The sequence below is a fragment of the Barbatula barbatula genome (genome assembly GCF_947034865.1).
Source record: "Barbatula barbatula genome assembly, chromosome: 14".
Taxonomy (NCBI): domain Eukaryota; kingdom Metazoa; phylum Chordata; class Actinopteri; order Cypriniformes; family Nemacheilidae; genus Barbatula; species Barbatula barbatula.
The window spans coordinates 18,501,922-18,522,837 of NC_136777.1; the positions used below are offsets into that span (position 1 = coordinate 18,501,922).

Here is a 20,916-nt window from a genome sequence, read left to right on the forward strand (position 1 = left end):
AAGCTGCACCGATCCGTCTGTCAATCTCCCGTTCCATCCTTCCCTCACTCGTGAACAAGACCCCGAAAATACTTAAACTCCTCCACTTGAGGAAGGAACTCTCCACCAACCTGAAGTGGGAGAGCCACCCTTTTCCGACTGAGGACCATGGCCTGCTATGTTACAAGCAGATTAATACATTTAGCTATATCTCTTGACAACTTGGGGGCACTGGCCTATTACTTTACAGGTCCTACCAGAGGACATTGATTAACCATACCGGGTTTCATAGCAATCTGCCAATTTTTTAACAAAATACAAATGGGCGATGTCCACAATGGCAGATAGATAAATATTTTGCAAACCAAGTTTAAAAACACACGGAAAGGCAGTTAAAACATAAGAAAATTGCTTATAACTTTTGACCATTAAGTGCGCTGTCACCAAATTTCTACAGGGTGCCTGTATGACATCAAGACTAGACTACTGTAATGCACTATTAGGTGGTTGCCCTGCAGGCCTATTACCAAGAACTCCAACTGGTCCAAAATGCGGCAGCTCGAGTTCTTACACGTAGGTCAGTCGGTAATACCTAGAATTTCAAAAGCAAGTGCAGGCAGCAGATCCTTTTCCTATCTAGCGCCTAAACTTTGGAACCGTCTTCCCCGCACTGCCTGGGAGGCAGACACACTCTGTCTATAGTTAAATCTAAAGACGCATCTTTTTAATCTTGCATACACTACACTATCATAATATATATATTCCGAAGTTTTAGGCTGCACTTGTTAGATCAACCGGAACCAGGAACACCACCAATAACAACTGATGCATTTGTTGCATCAAAGAGTGCAGAACAGTACTCTCTCAGCCGGTCTTGTCTCATTGTTCCAAGGTTACCAGAGCAGGCAAGATGCAGTCCAAGGTTACCAGAGTGGGCAGGACGCAGTCCATGCCCAGACCTGACAAATGCTGTGATGATAGAGCTGGACAAAGGACGTGGCGACTCTAAAAAATGATTAATGATAATCTTAAATCAAATCATTTTTTTATTTTGCCTTGTTGTGCAAGCACTGTCGAGCTTGTGCAGAGGCTGCAGCTTTTGGCAGAGGGGAATTAGAATCCCCTGGTTAGGCCTGGTTTCCCTCTGAGGTTTTTTTCTCCTCCAATGGAGTTTTGGGTTCCTCGCCACCGTTTACATACTGTTTTACACTGATTCCTTGGCCGGGGGGGCTGCTTGAATTTAATTGTTTCATTAACACCGCATATAGGAATTTATAGTCTGTCTGATATGTGACCTGTTTTTTTACTTGCATAACCTTATGTGTTCTGCTTGTAGTCAATGTTTTCTTGTACAGCTGCTTTGTAACAATTTAAATAGTAAAAAGTGCTATATAAATAAAGCTGACTTGATTTGAACAAGATGTGCCAATGATGATACGTACAAAGTTTTTGCAGTGTAAATTTTGAAGTCAATCAGAACCTATTTAACGTTTTGAAAGGCCACTAGGTGGCGCAGCCCACCACTTTTTTGTGTGTTCTCAGACTGTGCCCATAAATCGACGTGTACAATTTGATGTAGATCTTATTTAGTTCAGAAGTTATAAGCATTTACACTCAAGCAACAAAAAAAACCACGAACCAAACCTCTTAGGTCAGCCACTTACCATGAAAATTTTGACATTTGGCTCTTGAAATAAAATAAACCACTGAATGTTCCGTGTTTCCTACGCTGGTTTCATCTCGATCTGACTAACGGTTGCAAAGTTATTCGTGATTGGGTTTTTTTTGTGCTAAATTACACTACAGGCTAAACCTGGCATGTTTGATATCGTTAGACTTGACAAGGATTCTACGAAAACCTGTCTACCTCAGACGTTATAGGTAGATATATATCCTCACATCGAAGTGGCACTTGTCAGAAATTTTACGGCCTCACTCAGGCCATGCTGATGACCCATAGTGAATTTCGTAACGATACTGTAATGCGTTCATAAAATACAGCATTTTGCTACATTATTAAACATGGCGAACGCCCAAAATGGCCGACAAGGGGAAGCTGGATATTGTTTGATTCGGCATGACACGCCGCACTTAAGGTGGTTCTGCGCCGAAACACAGCATGTTACCTCAGGTTGGGCTTGTGATAATACCTACCTAGTATACATGAAAGTTTGGTGGATATACAGCATCATATCCATTTTGTCGAGACAAGTTTCGTACAAATCGTTGAAAAGTTATTGGATGAGTTCGAAAAAGTATGTTTTTCAAATAATTCAAAAGGTCGAGAAAGTGACATTCGACTCTGCATGAGCTCAGGATTCAGATGAATTTTTTTTTTATCAGAAATGTATGTGAAAGTTTGGACTGTTGGTGGCGCTATAGGAATTGAGTTAGAGACTCCAAATTTGCTACTTTAACATATGATACTGTCCTCTATCTGTGTGCTAAACTCATAACTTTCCTACGTATGGTTCTATGAGCTGCCATAAACCCAACGGCAGTAGAAGAAGAGAACAATACGGGGCCCCACCCCTTCGGGGCTTGACCCCTAATTACACTTCACCTCTCATTACCATGCTCACTGGTAATACACTACAACAATACTCCACATCTCAATGCCATGTTCACCAGCATGCTCCATTACTCATTACCACACTCACCGGTAGTACTCAACTTCTTATTACTATGCTCGCTGGTGATAGTCCACCTCCATTAAATTTAGATGAGTCCATTTTATTGCATGCACAGTACTACAAAGCAGACACACAATTCGTTTTTTTTCTATTATTTGGGTCTTGGTAAATGGGAATGATGTAGTGAGTTCAGGTTTCTTAATCCCACTTTTTAACCCTACTGTATATGCATTAATATTATCCTTAATTCACATTGAATCTCTTCTCTCAATTTCTCTTCCTCCATGCTCTGTTAGACATAGATGGACTGGGCAGCAGTGCTATAGGTGGGCAGCTGATCCGAAAGGCCTCCACACAGTCGCCCTTTACCTCTGACAAGAACGGCAGTGACAACATGGTGGCAGGTAAAGTACATGCTGTAAGCATTTTTGCTCTTTAATTTTGTCAGCTCTATGAAAAAAGTGCACTTGACCTGGCAAATCCTACAGCAGCATCAATTCTATCAATTCTCTATCTATCAATTTCAAACGATCTCCTAATCCAGCGACATTTAACACCCAAATGCAGTGACAAACCAACACACCTGAACTCTCTCTCAACACATTGAATATTCTAAATAAGTCAGAATGCATGAAACACCCTTGCACGGCCGCTTTAAATCCACAGGCACTAATAATTATAATTAATACTAGTTTTATTTAATTTAATTAAACAACATTTAAAATTTGCTCCATGCATTCAATCGATGCTTTATAAGGTTTGAATCATTGTCAATATACTTTATAATAGGTGAAGGGACAGTTGTAGATTTTTTTCTATTAGATTTATTGCTGGGTTGCATACAGAGCTTTAATATTTTTTGTCTGTGTTTTGTGCAAATTGAGAAATACAGCAAGTGAAGTTAAAGTGCCTCTACCAAACTCATGTTTGTATATTGTGATGCCCGTCATTCATGAAAAATGTCAAAACCCCCTAAAATAATTTAGCTTTATTTCCTTAAAAAGCAAATGTGCTCAATCATATCATTGGATTATCAGCATACGGTATATCCTCTATAGAGAATAAATACCACTGCAAACACAGCTGCGTTTCTCGGATGTTATCCCAGGATTAAGTTATAAAGATTCACATATTCATACATTGGGGTTATATTGTCATGACTCAAGAAATGTCTTTGCAGGAGGCTTTTTATTGACACAAGAATTACAAGCTCTGATGTACAAAGGGGCCATAGAACGTGTTCCCCTATCAGACTGTCAGGATACTACAGTCAGTATTTTCTAGTTCCCAAGAAGGATAGGGGGTTGCGTCCAATTCTAGATCCGGATTGAACCATTACCTAAAGACACACAAGTTAAAAATGTTGACAATCAAGATGATTGTGTCTGAAATTCAGTGTCACGACTGGTTTGTGATGATCTATCTCAAAGACGCATACTCTCACATAGAGATCTTGCCACAACACAGAAAATTCCTGAGGTTTCACTTTTAGGGGCGAAGCTTACCAGTATCAGGTTCTTCCATCCTAGCCTTGTCACCCCGCTCATACACAAAGTGCATGGACGCAGCTCTTGTTCCTCTGCGATTCCAGGGCATCCGCATTTTGAATTACATGGACAAATTTTAGCTCAGTCTCGGAAGCTAACGGTTCGACGTCAGGATGTCGTCCTAGTTCATCTTGAGACTCTCGGGTTGAGACTCGACGTCAAAAAGATTGTTTGTTCCCTAAACAGAATACAACGTGTCTGGGGGTTATATGGGACTTGATCACAATGCGGGCACAACTGTCACCTGCACATGTCCAATCCATCCAGAGCACCCTGAGGAATATCAGGTTAGGCCAGAAAATGACAAATCATCACTTTCAAAGAGTTCTACGTCTCATGGAGGCGGCTTCTACAGTAATACCTTTGGGCCTCCTGCATATGAGACCGTTTCAGTTGTGGCTCAGAGCCAGGGGTTTCATCCAAGGGCCAACCCCAAGAGGCATATAAGGGTGATGTGCCAGGTGCTTCACACCCTTTCTATGTGGTTCAGACCCTAGGTCCCACTCTCGGTCTGTGTTGGCATCGCAAGATGCTAATGACAGACACATCCCTCGGGGGCTGGGGAGCGGCCTTAAATGGCCGTCCAACCCAAGGGATCTGGAGAGGTCCTCTTCTCGATTGGCACATCTATTGCCTTGGAATGATGGCTTTATTTCTGGCCCTTATTTTAATTCCTCTGGCTGATCAAACATGAAGATGCTCCGCAACTAATGTTGCTCTACATGCAGTTCCAGTTTCCATAGGCTAACACCACACTGTCTGCAAGGGTTCTTTTAAGCTCTTCAAAGGCTACATCACAGTCTGGTGTCCAGTCCAGTGGAGTTAACTTTAGAAAAGTACCTGCTCTCTTACGACCACCAGAACCCTTAGCTGAATGTTTCGGACCAGCTGTCAGGTTGAACATGGGTCTGGCGATAAGGGAACAACCAGGAATAATGGATTTTTTTAGGTTTAAATTTTTAGGTGCTAATTTCAGGTTGCTGGATCTCAGTCTGATGAACACAGTTTCCAAGCCTCTCAGTGCTTCTTGTTCAGAAGGAGTGAAGACCAAAAGGTCATCTAAGTAACAGAGAAGACATACAGAGAAGAGCTTCATACGCATGAAAGATGCAGGGCTGTTGCACAGACCCTGGAAAAGACGGTTATACTCATACAACCCCATTGGCATTGTAAAAGCGGTGTGCTGAAGACACATGAATAGGGATGTTGTAGAAGCCAGAAGTTAAGTCCATGGTACTGAAAAAGGCACTGCTTCCTAAAGCTGCAAAACAGTCAGCTTGATGTGGTAAAGGATAGGCATCTTTCACAGTCTTAGCATTGAGCCAGTGGAAATAGGTACACAACCTCAGATTACCGTCTTTCTTACAGACCATCACTAGAGGCGAAGCGTACTCGCTGATAGATTTGCTGATTATGCCTTTCTCTTCCATGGCAGACAACACTTCTTTCAGTTTCTTGTAGTTGGCGGGAGGGATATGACGATAGGGAAGGCGAAAAGGTTGCTCATCATACAGATGGATCCTGTGCACAAAATCTTTAGCTTCTCCACAGTCCAATTTGTCCTTGGAGAAAACATCATGGAGCAGCCATTTCTCTCTTCCACATCTCGAAAACTTCACATCCATCAATGTCAAGGTCTTTTAAATCACAGCCTTTCAGCAGCTGAACAGTTGTATGTACACTCCGGCTGAACTGTAAGGCCACCACAGCCAACAAGGACTACATTACCTGGTACAGCTTGAGAATGTGGAAGAATACCAGCAGCTTGCAACTTGAATTTACTCTCTTCGTTAAGCATACAGGCCATACTAACTGAATCAAAACAAACATTTTAATGTGAAACGGCTGCTAACTTTCACAGGAGCATAAAACAACTCACTAGCCCCACTGACTCACTAGCCCCACTGATATAAAACAGTTTTGACTTCTGGTAATAATTTGCAGCTGTCCACAAATTTGCACATCTGGTTCTTCACTGAGGGAAGAAATTAAGCTCGCCCATGTTACCCCTCGCATCACATGGGCCATTTGTGACGTCTACAATGCATGAGCATAGTGTGGTCCTTAGATTTACAGTTTTGACTGAATTAACATGACTAAGTGCTAAACTATCACCTTCAGACTAGATGAATCAATACACTCACTGGAGGGCTGAGACTGGAAAGGACAATTAGGCTGTACTGGGTTGGTGTGCAATATTAAGGCTGGCAGAAATACTCTCACCTATTTTCTCAGCCAAATCAGAAATAAAGCTCCATAATGCCTCAGTAGAAATAACACGTTCATTTTCTGGGCGTGTGATTGGGATGGAGCTAGCTGCTGGGCCTACAGAAGCACTGATCCCTTAATCAACAGTGTGCATATAGACTGGACCTGCATTAGTTAACACTCTCCCTCTCTCATAACAACTAGATTGAATTTCAGACACCCCCACATTGTGATAAATTGCAGGCCCACTACCCCTAACCAGGGGCGCCGCCAGGAATTTTGGGCCCCATGAAAAAAAATCTATTGGGCCCCCTCTGTGCAGCTGTTGGCACCACATCTCTAGGCCCTTACTGTCCAATCAAAAGCTTTAAATAACTCCAATCAAAGGCTTGCAACTGTCTTGCTTCTTGTAGTGCAATACTAGTACTAGCAAAATATTTACTCCTGGTGATCTGTAAATGCAAGTCTACATACAGTATGCAGTTCACTATTTGATGCAAGATTAAAAGCCACCATAAAAATGTCCATTCTTAATGTATTTTTATTGTAAAAATATTGACAGATTTAAAAAAAGAAAAAACCTAAATATATATTAACTTTTAATCAAAATAAATTAACATCATCATCTCAAAACAATGAAAACTGCTTTTTTTTTACTTAACTGCACATATATGCCAACAACAAAATAAAGTTGACGTGTAAAACGGAATTTCCACATCAGGGTTATTATAGTGCTACAAAACAGATCAAGTGATCACTAAATCAATAGGTGAAATATGGTTATAACAAAACTAACAGTACCAGTGAGATCAAATTAAAAGGTAAGTTAACATGGTACAAATAAGAACAATGGAAATATATACCAATAAATGACACTAACACTACAGAACATGGACCCAAATTACCTATAGTTCTGTATTATCATCACTTGATTACATACATTAGATATGATAGATTTGTGTGTGTGTGTGTGTGTGTGTGTGTGTGTGTGTGTTTGTGTGTGCAAGCTTCTCAAATACACTGCCCTTCATGGTGGGAATAATAAGGTCTGTATCTATAGATGTCATTTAACGGCCAAAATTCAGTCTAAATGAACGCATCAAACTGGATTATTTTAACATTGTCTGTAATCTACATGCAGTTTGAGGTGAGCTACTCATTGTTTTTTAGATTAGATAGATTAGATTCAATTTTATTGTCATTACACATATACAAGTACAGTGTAACGAAATGTAGTTACGGTCTAACCAGATGTGCATAGCAAGTGCAGGATATACAGTTAGAATAAATACAGAATACAATATGCGAGAATATAATACAGTGGGCATGGACTATAAAAATATTTTGCAGTAGGAATGTTCTATAAAAATATGACAGTAGGTATATACTATGAACAATATATACAGATGGCTATATACTATGAACATTAATGTACAGGTGGATATGAACAGATAATCATTTAGACTAATTTAGACTATTGTTTCTAAATGCATCTAATACAGACAAGAGGTTCTTTTTTATGTCATTATGGTCATTATGTGAGAAAAACAATTTTGTTTCATTTCTGTCATTAATAAATATTCCACTTTCTTTTTTGTTATGGTTAAGTCATTAACACAGTGTTGCTCACCTTCTTCACTGGGACAGTTATGGGGAGACTGGGGTGCTGCTGACTCATCTGTTGTTAAGTCTGTTATGATGGCCATGGAGTCATGGACAATGATTTAATATGAATATCTTGCTAAACGTTTCCCTGCACTGATTAAATGTTTATGAAATGTAGGCTGACACTAGCCTGCAGCTAGCTATCTTATTTCAATATGGACAACAGGTTAATACCACTCACACACTGAATGCTACACACCTATCTTGGTGAAAAACTGGGTTACAGATTGACACCCTTTCTTTTGTCTTTGGTCTCTCAATTTTGTTTCTTTTCCTTTTTCGAAAACCAGATTTTTTTACTGCGCAACATAGTGGTCTCTGTTTCTGACGGGACGCGACTTTCTGCAACTAAACACGTCACTGATGACGAGTGCGCTGAGGCAGGACCGAACCATTTCATGCAGACACAGGGGGGTGCTCGGTCAATATGGATGTTTACTTTTTGGTCCATTGGGGATATTTAACTTTTAGTGCCATAATACGTTAAATAAAAGACATCCTTCATTTTATTATTATTTTAAATACACTAAATGATGATGATTTATATAGTGTATAATATAATTAAAAATGTATTCGTTTTTACCTATTTGTTTGGGCCCCTGTCAGTCAGGGGCCCTTGGAATTGTCCTAACTTTTCCCCCCTATACGGCGCCCATGCCCCTACCCATTGGGAAAGCTGCATTATATTGTTTCATAGGGCTGAAATCTCATTACCAGTATCCTCAAACATGTCTCAAATCCAAAGTGAAAACCCTTAAAACAGGAAAAATTACTACCGTTGAATTTAACTCGAACTGCAAAACCTCAATTGAGTTACGAATTCACAATTATGTTAACTGTAAGATACGGTCAAATTCAAGCCAACACAGATAAATATGGCAAGCACAGTTCAAAGAAAATCTAATTATTGATACTTTTCGCGTGAATAAAAGTCTCTTTTTAGGCAATTATCCACCATTTCACTTTCAAAAAGCATCATCAGCAATTCAACATACACTGATCGGATAAAGGATACGATCCTGGATGTCGTTGAAGTAACACATGGTCCAAATCACACAGTCCCTCTCGATGAACAAACATCCAAGACAAATAAAAGTGTTCCAGAGAGAAATCTTGTTTAGAAACTCAAACTGTTCCTTTCTGATGAAACCGATAGACCCGTGAACCACTCCTCAACCACTAGCATGTAGCATCTACCCGTAATGGCGGCCGGGAGGCCTAGGATGTAAAATGTAGAGTACGGAGAGTCGTCATGCAACCACAGCGATCTGTGAAGTGTTGTACAGAAGATCCGGAATGGTCATGCCACCACGGGTAACCGGTATGGTCTGCGTTGTGTTTTTCTTTTATGGGGTAGTAACCACTTTGTAGACATCATATACTACTTTGTAGTCCAACTCTAAAAGGGATCTGATGCCATCAACTCCATAGGTGCCATGTCGTTGAAAGTTCAAAAAGCAGATACAAGCAACATAAAAGTAATCCGCGTGACTCCTGACAACATGATAATCGAATCAATTGGTCTGCAATAATGATTTAATATTAGCATCTACAACTTCTGTGTATGAAACTTTGGACAAATGTCAAGTCAAGTCAAGTCAGCTTTATTTATATAGCGCTTTTTACAATTTTTATTGTTACAAAGCAGCTGTTCAAGAAAACATTGACTATAAGTAAAACATAAAAGGTTATGGAAGTCAAAACATAGGTCAAATATCAGACACACAATAAATTCCTATATGCAGTGTTAATTAAATAAGACTATCAAATTCTAGCAGCCCCCCCGGCCAGGCAAACTGGCGAGGAACCCAAAACTCCATTGGAGGAGAAAAAAACCTCAGAGGGAAACCAGGCCTAACCAGGGGATTCCAGTTCCCCTCTGGCAAAAACTGCTGCCTCTGCACAAGCTCGACAGTGCTTGCACAACAAGGCAAAATAAAAAAAGTTAGATTTAAAATTATCATTAATAATCTAATAGCGACTGAAGTTTTGTAGAGTCGCCATGTCCTTCGTCCAGCATTTGTCAGGTCTGGGAATGGATTGCGCCCTGCCCGCTCCGGTAACCTTGGACTGCATCCTGCCCGCTCTAGTAACCTTGGAACAATGAGACAAGACTGGCTGAGAGTAGAGTACTGTTCTGCACTCTTTGATGCAACAAATGCATCAGTTGTTATTGGAAGTGTCCCTGGTTCCGGTTGATCTAACTAGTGCAGCCTAGATCTTTGAGATATATATTATGATAGTGTAGCAGTGGTGTGCGGTGGACTTAAAAAATGAGGAGGCAGATTTCTATCCATGTCATTTTTGTTAATCTCTGCACTATTAACAAGTGCGTTTGTCAGAAAACCAGTGTCATTTCAGTGTTTATGTATGAAAAATTCCTAATTAATTAATTACTACAAGTTCATTACAGTATGTACTTCTGATTTTTTTAGTTTTTTATTTTCCCTGCTTTGGGAAAAGGTACATCAACACCACCTTCATCTTCTTCTGGAACATTTGGGATTTCCTATATAAGAATAACATCATTACCAATACCATCAATTTAATTATTAGCAGTCCCAGAAATACTCAAAGCATTTAAGAGATCAAATCAAATAGATATGACCAGGGCCGCTGCTAGCCATTTTGGTGCCCTAAGCATAATTCCATTATGATGCCCCCCCCCCCCCCCCCCTTAAAGGTGCAAACATTTCTTCAGTAAACAGAATAGCAAAACAAAAAACTATCAATGTTTAACAGTAAAATCTCAATTCAGATCGCAAGCTGCACCGAAATTAAAATTGCTCGTCCCGGTCTACACGGGCTTCGAACCTACGTCGATCCGAATAGGAGACGAGCGTTCTAACGATGAGGCTAAAGCGTCTCGCATGGAAAGAGCGGCGGCGCTGGATGTGACTTACTTTAGCCTTGCTGCTATCCTGAGCAAGCCTGATCACAAACAAAAGTATTTGAACAAATCTGAACCACGTAATATTCTGTCAACAATCGATAACTCCTCTGCCTCCGCCATCTCCGACACGAATCCTAAACTCCGATTAATACAACTAATAGAACAAATTTAATTAACGTTCAATCTAATTTAGCGCCCGCAGTTTAAAATGATTGACGAAGACGAGCAGGAAGGCGGGATCTCGCTGATGAGTTAATCCAATCATAGCCCGTTGGAGGCATTGCCTCCTCTCACGTGACTTTTCTCCATTCTTTTCAATTACCCCCACTCAAACTCACGGCACGCTTTAGGGGCTATATGTAAAGTCAATGAGCTTAGAGGAGGCAAGAGAAACGCTGTCTCCCTTTGGAATTCTTTCGAGCGGGGGCGCTGTTTCACACTGTTCTACACGCTGATTTATCTCATATTTAGCTCAATACGTTATATCCGCTGTCCTATTCTATTTCTGAACTGTTAGTAATATTCTCATTCGATTATTTTCGAGGGGGAGGGGAGACACTGCCTCCCTTGCCTCCTCGGAGGAAACGCCCCTGTAGTGTAGTGTATGCAAGATTAAAAAGATGCGTCTTTAGTCTAGATTTAAACTGACAGAGTGTGTCTGCCTCCCGGACAGTGCAGGGAAGACTGTTCCAAAGTTTAGGCGCTAGATAGGAAAAGGATCTGCCGCCTGCACTTGATTTTGAAATTCTAGGTATTACCAACTGACCTGACACCTGAGAGCGTAGTGCACGTGATGGACTATAATACGTTAGAAGTTCTCTCAAGTAGTGAGGAGCTAACCCATGCAAGGATTTATAGGTAATACGCAAGATTTTAAAGTTTATGCGATGCTTTATAGGTAACCAGTGCAAGGTTGACAGAACCGGGCTGATGTGCTCATACTTTTTTGTACGCGTAAGAACTCGAGCTGCTGCATTTTGGACCAGTTGTAGTTTTTGTAATAGGCCTGCAGGGCAACCACCTAATAGTGCATTACAGTAATCTAGTCTTGTTGTCATAAAGGCATGTATAAGATTCTCTGCATCTGATGGTGACAGCATATGACGTAGTTTAGATATAATTTTTAGATGGAAAAACGCAATTTTACAGGTGTTGGCGACCTGGTTCTCAAATGACAGAGTACTATCGAATATAAAGCCAATATTCTTAGCTGAAGATGAGGGTTTTATGGAAGATCCATCAATAGTTAAGCAGTATTCTTGGTTGTTACGTAGGGCGGTTTTCGGTCCGATAAGTAACACTTCAGTTTTGTCCGAGTTCAGTAATAAAAAATGGCTACTCATCCACTTTTTTATATCGACTATGCATTCCACTATTCGATGGAATTGCTGTGTTTCATGAGGCTTCGAGGAAATATAGAGTTGCGTATCATCAGCATAACAGTGAAAGCTTACTCTGTGTCGCTATATTATATCTCCTAGAGGTAGCATGTATAATGCGAAGAGCATATGCCCTAAGACTGAGCCCTGTGGACACCGTACTGGACTTGCGATTTGCGTGATACCTCATTGTTTATTGCTACATATTGAAAACGGTCGCATAAATAAGATCTAAGCCATTTCAAAGCTATTTCCTTAATACCGACATCATTTTCGAGTCTATGTAGGAGCATGCTGTGGTCGATGGTGTCGAATGCAGCACTAAGATCTAGCAGCACCAATAAGGAGATTCAACCTCGGTCGGACGCCATAAGCAGATCATTTGTAACTCTGATCAGAGCAGTCTCTGTACTGTGATGTGCTCTAAATCCAGACTGGAAATCTTCATTAATCTCATTCCTTTGGAGGAAGGAGCATATTTGAGTTGAGACTACTTTTTCCAGAACTTTAGATAAGAAAGGTAGATTCGAAATAGGTCTGTAGTTAACTAGTTCTCCAGGGTCCAGATGGGTTTTTTTGACAAGGGGCCTTATAACAGCCACCGTATATGCTTTAGGCACATGTCCTAATGTCAGAGATGAGTTAATAATGCTAAGTAGAGGATCTATAATTTCTGGGAGCATCTCTTTCAGTAGATTTGTAGCTATAGGGTCTAACATGCATGAAGTTGATTTAGATGATCTAATGATTTTAGAGAGTTCATCGTGATCTATAGTACAACCCCAAAACAGAAAACGTTGGGACATTGTGTAAAATGTAAATAAAAACAAAATGTAATAATCTGCAAATCTCATAAACTCATATTTAGTTGCCAAATGGGTACAGACAACATATCAAATGTTGAAAAAGAAAAAAAATACTATTTCATGGAAAATGTAGGCACATTTGTAATGTGATGCCTGCAACACCTTTCAAAAAAAGTTTGGACAGAGGGTAGATTTTGGGCTATAATGAGGTAAAACATTTTTTTAACGATGTGATTTGAAATAGGTGATGTCAACAGGTGATTGTAGTCATGATTTGGTATAAAACCAGCACCCAGGAAAGGCTTAGTCCTTTAGCAGCAAAGATGGGCCGGGGATAACTAGTTTGCCAAGAAATACGTGAGAAAATTATTGAAAAGTTTAAAAAAAGTATTTCTTTAAGACAGATAGGAAGAGATTTGAATATTTCGTCCTCTACGGTATTCAACATCATTAAAAGATTCAAGGAATCTGGTGCAATTTCAGTGCGTAAAGGCCAAGGGCGCAAGCCTAAGCTGAACTCCCGTGACCTCCGTGCCCTAAAACGGCACTGTATCAAGAATCGTCATTCTTCCATAGCTGATATAACCACATGGGCTCAGAATTACTTTGACAAACCTTTGTCAAGCAGCACAATACGAAACTACATCCACAAATGCCACTTCAAACTTTACTGTGCCAAAAGGAAGCCTTATCTTAACAGTGTCCATAAGCGCCGTCGACGTGTCTGGGCTCGGAGACATCTAGAATGGACCATGACACAGTGGAAACGTGTATTATGGTCAGATGAATCTGTTTTTGAGGGTTTTTTTGGAAAAAATGGACGTCGGGTGATCTGGACCAAAGTTGAAAAGGACCATCCAGACTGTTATCAGCATCAAGTACAGAAACCAAGGTCATGGTCTGGGGTTGCGTCAGTGCCACTGGCAAGGGTAACTTGCACTTCTGTGATGGCATCATTAATGCTGAGAAGTACATAAAGATTTTAGAGCAACATATGCTGCCTTCAAGACGACGCCTCTTCCAGGGACGGCCATGCATATTTCAACAGGATAATGCAAAGCCACATTCTGCACGCCTTACAAAGGCATTGCTGCGAAAGAACAGGGTGCGGGTGCTGGACTGGCCTGCCTGCAGTCCTGATCTGTCTCCAATAGAAAATGTGTGCCGCATTTTGAAGCGTAAAATGCGACAACGAAGACCTCATACCGTTGCACACCTCAAGACATGTTTACAGGAAGAATGGGACAAAATTCCACCTGAAACATTAAATCACTTGGTGTCTTCTGTCCCTAGACGTCTTTTGAGTGTTGTGAAAGGAAATGGCAATGTTACAAAGTGGTAAATGTTTTTCTGTCCCAACTTTTTTTGCAATATGTTGCAAGACTCAAAATGCATATATGTGTTTATTTCGAAGAGACAATAAAATTAATCTTGTAAAACATCAGACAAAGGTTAGTCTAAAGTTTCTAAGTGCAATACACACCAAAAAGGGTTTTCAGATCACTGTTTTCAGTTTTAATTTTAATTTAAGACTTTGTCCCAACTTTTTCTGTTTTGGGGTTGTAGAAAATAAACATAATTTCTCCTTAGAGGCGCTGTAGTTAGTCGTTTGTTCAGCGGGATTCACTTCTGGTTGCATAGTTATAATGTTTTCTCTAATATCTTGGATTTTTATTTGTGAAATAGTTAATAAAATCATCACTGCTATGCTGGTATACAGAATCAGAAGTCGCTGACGATTTATTTTTGGTTAATTTAGCCACTGTATCAAATAAAAACCTAGGGTTATGCTGGTTTTCTTCTATTAGTGATGAAAGGTAGGCAGATCTAGACGTTTTTTGGGCTTTCCTGTATTTTTTAATACTATCCTTCCAGGCAGTACGAAATACCTCTAATTTAGTTTTCTTAAAGTTGCGCTCCATTTTTCGTGCCGCTTTTTTTAGAGCCTGAGTGTGTTCATTATTCCACGGTGTCGGTCTGTCATTTTTAATCTTCTTTAAGCGCAGAGGAGCAACTATGTCTAGCGTTTCCGTGAAGGTGGCATTGATATTTTCAATGGTAAAGTCAAGATCTTCAACGTTATTACTCATGTTAGAGATTTGAGACAATTCAGGCAAATTATCAAGAAACGCACCTTTTGTAGTTGAAGTTATTGTTCTACAATATTTGTAACTTGGAGTTTGATTTGCCACCATTGGGTAGTGAAGCAAGCATGATACCAGATAATGATCCGAAATGTCTTCGCTCTGCTGAAGGATTTTTACGTCGCCCACGTTTATACCGTAAGACAATATTAAATCTAAAGTATGATTACGAAGGTGAGTAGGTGAGACACATGTTGACTAACGCTCATGGAGTTAAGAGTGTCTTTAAAAGCCATTCCGAAAGCATCTGTATCATTATCTACATGAATGTTAAAGTCACCAACAACAAGGACTCTGTCTGCAGCCAGTGCTAGTTCTGATAAGAACCCACCAAATTCTTTAATAAAATCTGTGTGGTGCCCTGGAGGCCTATATACAATAGCCAGAATAAATTTTAAAGATGTTTTGTCCTTAGTATTAGGTATTGATGCATCAAGTACCATGACTTCAAAAGAATTGTATTTAGGATTAGACTTCTGAGAAATGCTAAAAGAGTTACGGTAAAGTGCAGCAACACCCCCCCCCCCCCCTCTGCCTTTTAGGCGAGGCTCGTGTTTATAATAATAATTTTAGGGGAACAGACTCATTTAAAGCAATATAATCATCTGGCTTTAGCCGTGTTTCTGTTAGACAGAGCATGTCTATTTTATGATCTGTTATCATATCATTAACAAAAAGTGCTTTATTAGAGAGAGATCTAATATTTAGCAATCCGAGTCGTAACAGTTGATTATCTGTATTATGTTCATGTTTAGTTAGTTTAACGTTAATTAAATTACCTTTGAGAGGTTTACGCATTATTTTATGTTTGCTAATCAGGGGGACAGACACAGTCTCTATTTTATGATGTTTGGGAGAAAGTATTATCGCATGTTGTGTATTTAGTGTGTTCTGCAACGTGAGACGGCAAGCAGATCGTTGGTTAAGCCATTCTGTCTGCTCCCTGACCTGGGCCCCAGTGAGTCAAGTTTTATCATTAAGACTATGTGCCATATTTCTAGACAGTAGAAAAACTCCAGCCCAGGAGGGGTGGAGACCATCACTTTTCAACAGGTCAGGTCTGCCCTCAAAATTCTTCCAGTTATTTATAAAAACTATATCATTCTGCAGGCACCACTAAGATAACCAGCCAATTAGATATGATAATCTGCTATGTATCTCATCACCACGATAAGCGGGGAGGGGGCCAGAGAATATTACAATGTCTGACATCGTGCTTGCGAGCTCACACACCTCTTTAATATAATCTTTTGTGATCTCCGATAGACGGAGTCGAACATCATTTGTGCCAACGTGAATAACAATCTTACTAAATTTACGATTAGCCTTAGCCAGCACATTTAAATTTGACTTGATGTCAGGCGCTCTGGCTCCCGGTAAACATTTGACTATGGTGGCTGGTGCCTCTATGTTACCGTTCCGAACAATAGAATCACCGATAACTATGGCACTTTCAGCAGGTTTCTCAGTCGGTGTGTCACTGAGTGGGGCAAACCTGTTCGAGACTGTAGTCGGAACGGTTGAGTGGTGTTTTGACCTGCGACTACACCGTCTCACAGTCACAAAGCTTCCCAGCTGCGGGGGTTGTTCAACCGCAACCGAATTGTGTGCGCTAATATTGCTCGCATCCAAAGTGTTTTCTAAGCTCCTTACATTCTTACTATCCTCAGATAAAGATTGGATGCAAGGCTCTAATTCTGAGATCTTCTCTGTCAGCCTAGCTATTTCCCTGCATTTATCGCATGTAAAGCCCTCGCCGCTGACAGAGAAGGCTAAGCTAAACATTTGACATGAGGTGCAAGTGACAATAATAAGAGAAGCCATAACTCACCGGGTTTGAAGAGTAATTCCAACTTACCAAGACTGCTCAGTGATTCTTAGTATATACGCTTAAGAGAGAAACCGTTAGCACACAAGACAACTAGAAGGCGAGATAATATTTAGCAGTGTAAACAGAAAGCCCGCTAGCACGCTTGTGCTATGCTAACGGCGCTGAGTGTTTTGGTTTAAGATCTTCAAATAAATAACCAGGAGATGGTTATTGAGATATCAGGATAAGTTTAGCAACAACAGTGATAAGTAACAATGTATGCTATGAATAAAATACACTAATATGAAAGAAAGTGCAGTGATACAACAAACCGATTCCGTTGCAGTGAGGTGTATCAATCGCACTCAAGTGCCCTACTCACTTAGGGCTCTTGAAATGGGAATTCTAAAGAGAGATCTCATAACCTAACTATTTGGATCACACTTGGCAAACAGAGTAATGAAACGACACCATTTTACGACCCTTCGCACTGTGTCCCCTTCAGTAGTGCCTTTCAAGGGTGTAAACACGATGCTTGAAGAACGCTCTTTCTGACGCATCCGCAGGCCGATTGCCTGACACTATGATGTTGCCTGTTTCTTTGTTTTTAATTTTCAAAATATAATACATTTTATAAATCACCAAAGACCCCCACCCACTCTCAGGGTGGTCACCCTACTGGCTAGACATATGTTGCTACCCAGGTAGCAAACAGACGTTGGCCCAACGTTTGTTGTTGTGTTGGGCCAACGTTGGGTGCTGACGTTGGCCCAACGTAATTTTGTCCGTTGGGCCAACCATGTTATTGGACGGCCAGCAGACCTTCTGCCAACCTAAAAAATACCTTACCAACCTTCTGCCAACTTAAAAACCACTAAAACAACATTGGGCCAACAGACAAAATTACGTTGGGCCAACGTCAGCACCCAACGTTGGCCCAACACACCATTTTAAGATTGTGATATGGCCAATTCATTGTTGAATTGCATTAAAACAGAACAAAAGACAATTGGTTATAAAAATGAAATTTATTGGTAACGAAAAAAACAGCAGAAAAAATGCAAAGCAAAGTAAAACAAAGTCAAAGAAATCAACAAGTCAACTTTGCAGATTTGAAGCTATTTGATGATGAAGACGGAGCGGAGGAGGAGAAGCAGCAGCATATACTCCTGTAAAAAACAACAAACATACAAACAACTTTTTAGAAGATTTAAGATGTGTCGTTCTATTTTAATTACACAACCCAAAAAAGTTTTTTGCAAGAAATTCACCATATTGGGGTAGCAAATGTTTTATACATCTTAATGCAGTATAAAGATGAAGTGCACCTCTGTTTATAATATTTTAGTCATATCGAATTACTAACAACAAAATGAACATTACATCTGTCAAGAAGGCCTAATGTCAACATCTGTCAAGAAAATAAAGACAAATAAAAGATATGAACTACATTAGCTCAGTTGCGTCACAAGCTCAGTCAAACCGCCAGATTACACCAACAGTCAACATTAAAGTTTATAATATTTTAGTCATATCGAATTACTAACAACAAAATGAACATTACTGTGAACTTATTTTAATGAGGTAACCAGGAATTAATGAAAACTTACCTCAGAATTTACAACAGAAACGGAAACTCGTCTGAGGTAAACATCTGACTCTGAACTCACGAGGACGGACGCGCACGCGCCCACAAATACGTGTGTGTGGCTTCATGCGGCGCTGACAGGATGATGACGTCAATGTATCGCGAGAGCGATTCGAAATTAGATCTCTACGCGTAAGTTCTCGACTCGCTCTCGCGATACGTTGACGTCATCATGAAGTCGAACATGACTAATTACGCATAACAAAAGACAACATGTTTAAAAACAATAAAGATGGTAGAACTTGTTTAACATTAAATTGTATTAAAATAAACAGAAATATTGTTCTTTTAAAGCATAGCTTTTTAGATCTTCATCAGGGGGTGTGTTCAATTATTTCTACATAAATGCACATTTTGTTCTAAATGGACAGACCTTTATAAAAATTATAAAAATGGTTTTATTATAGTAAAAGTGTAGTTACTATGGTTTTTTATTTAACAACAACAATAAACATCAAAAGAAAATTATCTGCTAAGATAATAACAACCAATGGTTATTTTAATAATTTAATAATTATACTTATTTTAATAATTATATATATATATATATATATATTTGGTTCCTTGTTGATTTCTTTGACTTTGTTTTACTTTTCTTTGCATTTTTTCTGCTGTTTTTTTGTTACCAACAAATGTCATTTTTATAACCAATTCAGTTTGTCTGTTGTTCTGTTTTAATGCAATTCAACAATGAATAGGCCATATCACAATCTTAAAATGGTGTGTTAGGCCAACGTTGGGTGCTGACGTTGGCCCAACGTTGGCCCAATGTTGTTTTAGTGGTTTTTAAGTTGGCAGAAGGTTGGCAAGGTATTTTTTTAGGTTGGCAGAAGGTCTGCTGGCCGTCCAATAACATGGTTGGCCCAACGTTGGCCCAACGGACAAAATTACGTTGGGCCAACGTCAGCACCCAACGTTGGCCCAACACAACAAGAAACGTTGGGCCAACGTCTGTTTGCTACCTGGGTATATATATAATTTGAGGGAAGTGGTGGGCAATTGCAGCTGACCATACCAACGTTGGCCCAACGTTGTATTTCTGTCAGATAGGTTGGGCCAACGTAACCAACCAATATTGACGTTGGCCCAACGTCTGTTTGCTTCCTGGGTAGCTAATGTAGTTTACTTATTACTTATTAATTTGACTTGTTATCAGAAATAATCAATAGGTACTTTCTAACTGTGTAGCGGAAGTTACATTTGGGGCCAGAAAAGCATGCATGTGCAATAACACTTTTTTTATTTACTTTCTTTATTTATTCAACAGGACAATGCATATTAACAACAGTACAACTGTCAGTGCAACTGTATAGAAACATTTGTTAGATGGATATAAAGATATCATTAGCAGGATCTTACAATAATACAGTAATTACGGTTAACATAAAAAAGACACATATTCATAAATGTCACACAAGCGGTAACAACAAAACTTTAATATTGACAAGTCTGATTACTAATAAGCCAGCGTTTCAGATGTGATCAAAAAAGGCTATATGTATTAATATCTATGATTGATGATGGAATGGTGCTCCATTCCTGAGAAGCCCTAACGGAGAAGGCAGATTTAATAAAAGCACTTTTTCTGAGTGGAATAATACAGTCACCTCTTGACACTCCTCTGGTGATTCTGTGTGTGGTTGTTCTAAGATTAATAAAATCACAGAGGGGTGGTGAGGCCATCCCATGTAAGATTTTGTAGACCTGACAGCAATTTTAACTTAATTATATTTTCCCAACTTAAAATATTGTATTTTAAGAAAATGGTGCAGTGGTGAAAATGTTTTGGTTTCTTATAAAGTACTTTGGGTGTCTGTTTGTACGAAGATTTAAGTGGTTTCAGGGTAGTGGAGTTAGACTGGGACCAGCTTGTTAAACAGTAAGTAAAATGAGATGAAAGTCGTGGCCGCTTGAATAGACATTGAATTCCAGATAAATGGGATTTTGCTTAAATTTGACTTTTTTACCTGTTTGCCTTATGTGTGATCTAAAGTTTAGTATGTTGTCTAATTAAATGCCAAGATATTTGTATTCTTTGATAATTTGTATTTTTTCTCCTGACACTAGGATATGTGCGTCTTTGGTTACCTTATGTGATTTAGTGAAGAACATACCCACAGTTTTTGACACATTGAGTTGTAAACACGATTGATTCAACCATGTTGTAACTTTAACCATCACATTTGTAAGCTTTTCAGCAACCT

General features: G+C 39.6%; 1 protein-coding gene across 1 annotated transcript in view; it reads left to right on the top strand.

Moving 5' to 3' along the window:
* arfgef3 (ARFGEF family member 3) overlaps nt 1–20,916 on the top strand; it is a 113,775-nt gene that overhangs the window by 41,185 nt on the left and 51,674 nt on the right. Inside the window, exon 16 of the mRNA XM_079472668.1 lies at nt 2,909–3,016. Within this exon, the coding sequence (XP_079328794.1) occupies nt 2,909–3,016 (108 nt within the window). The remainder of the gene's footprint in view (nt 1–2,908; nt 3,017–20,916) is intronic.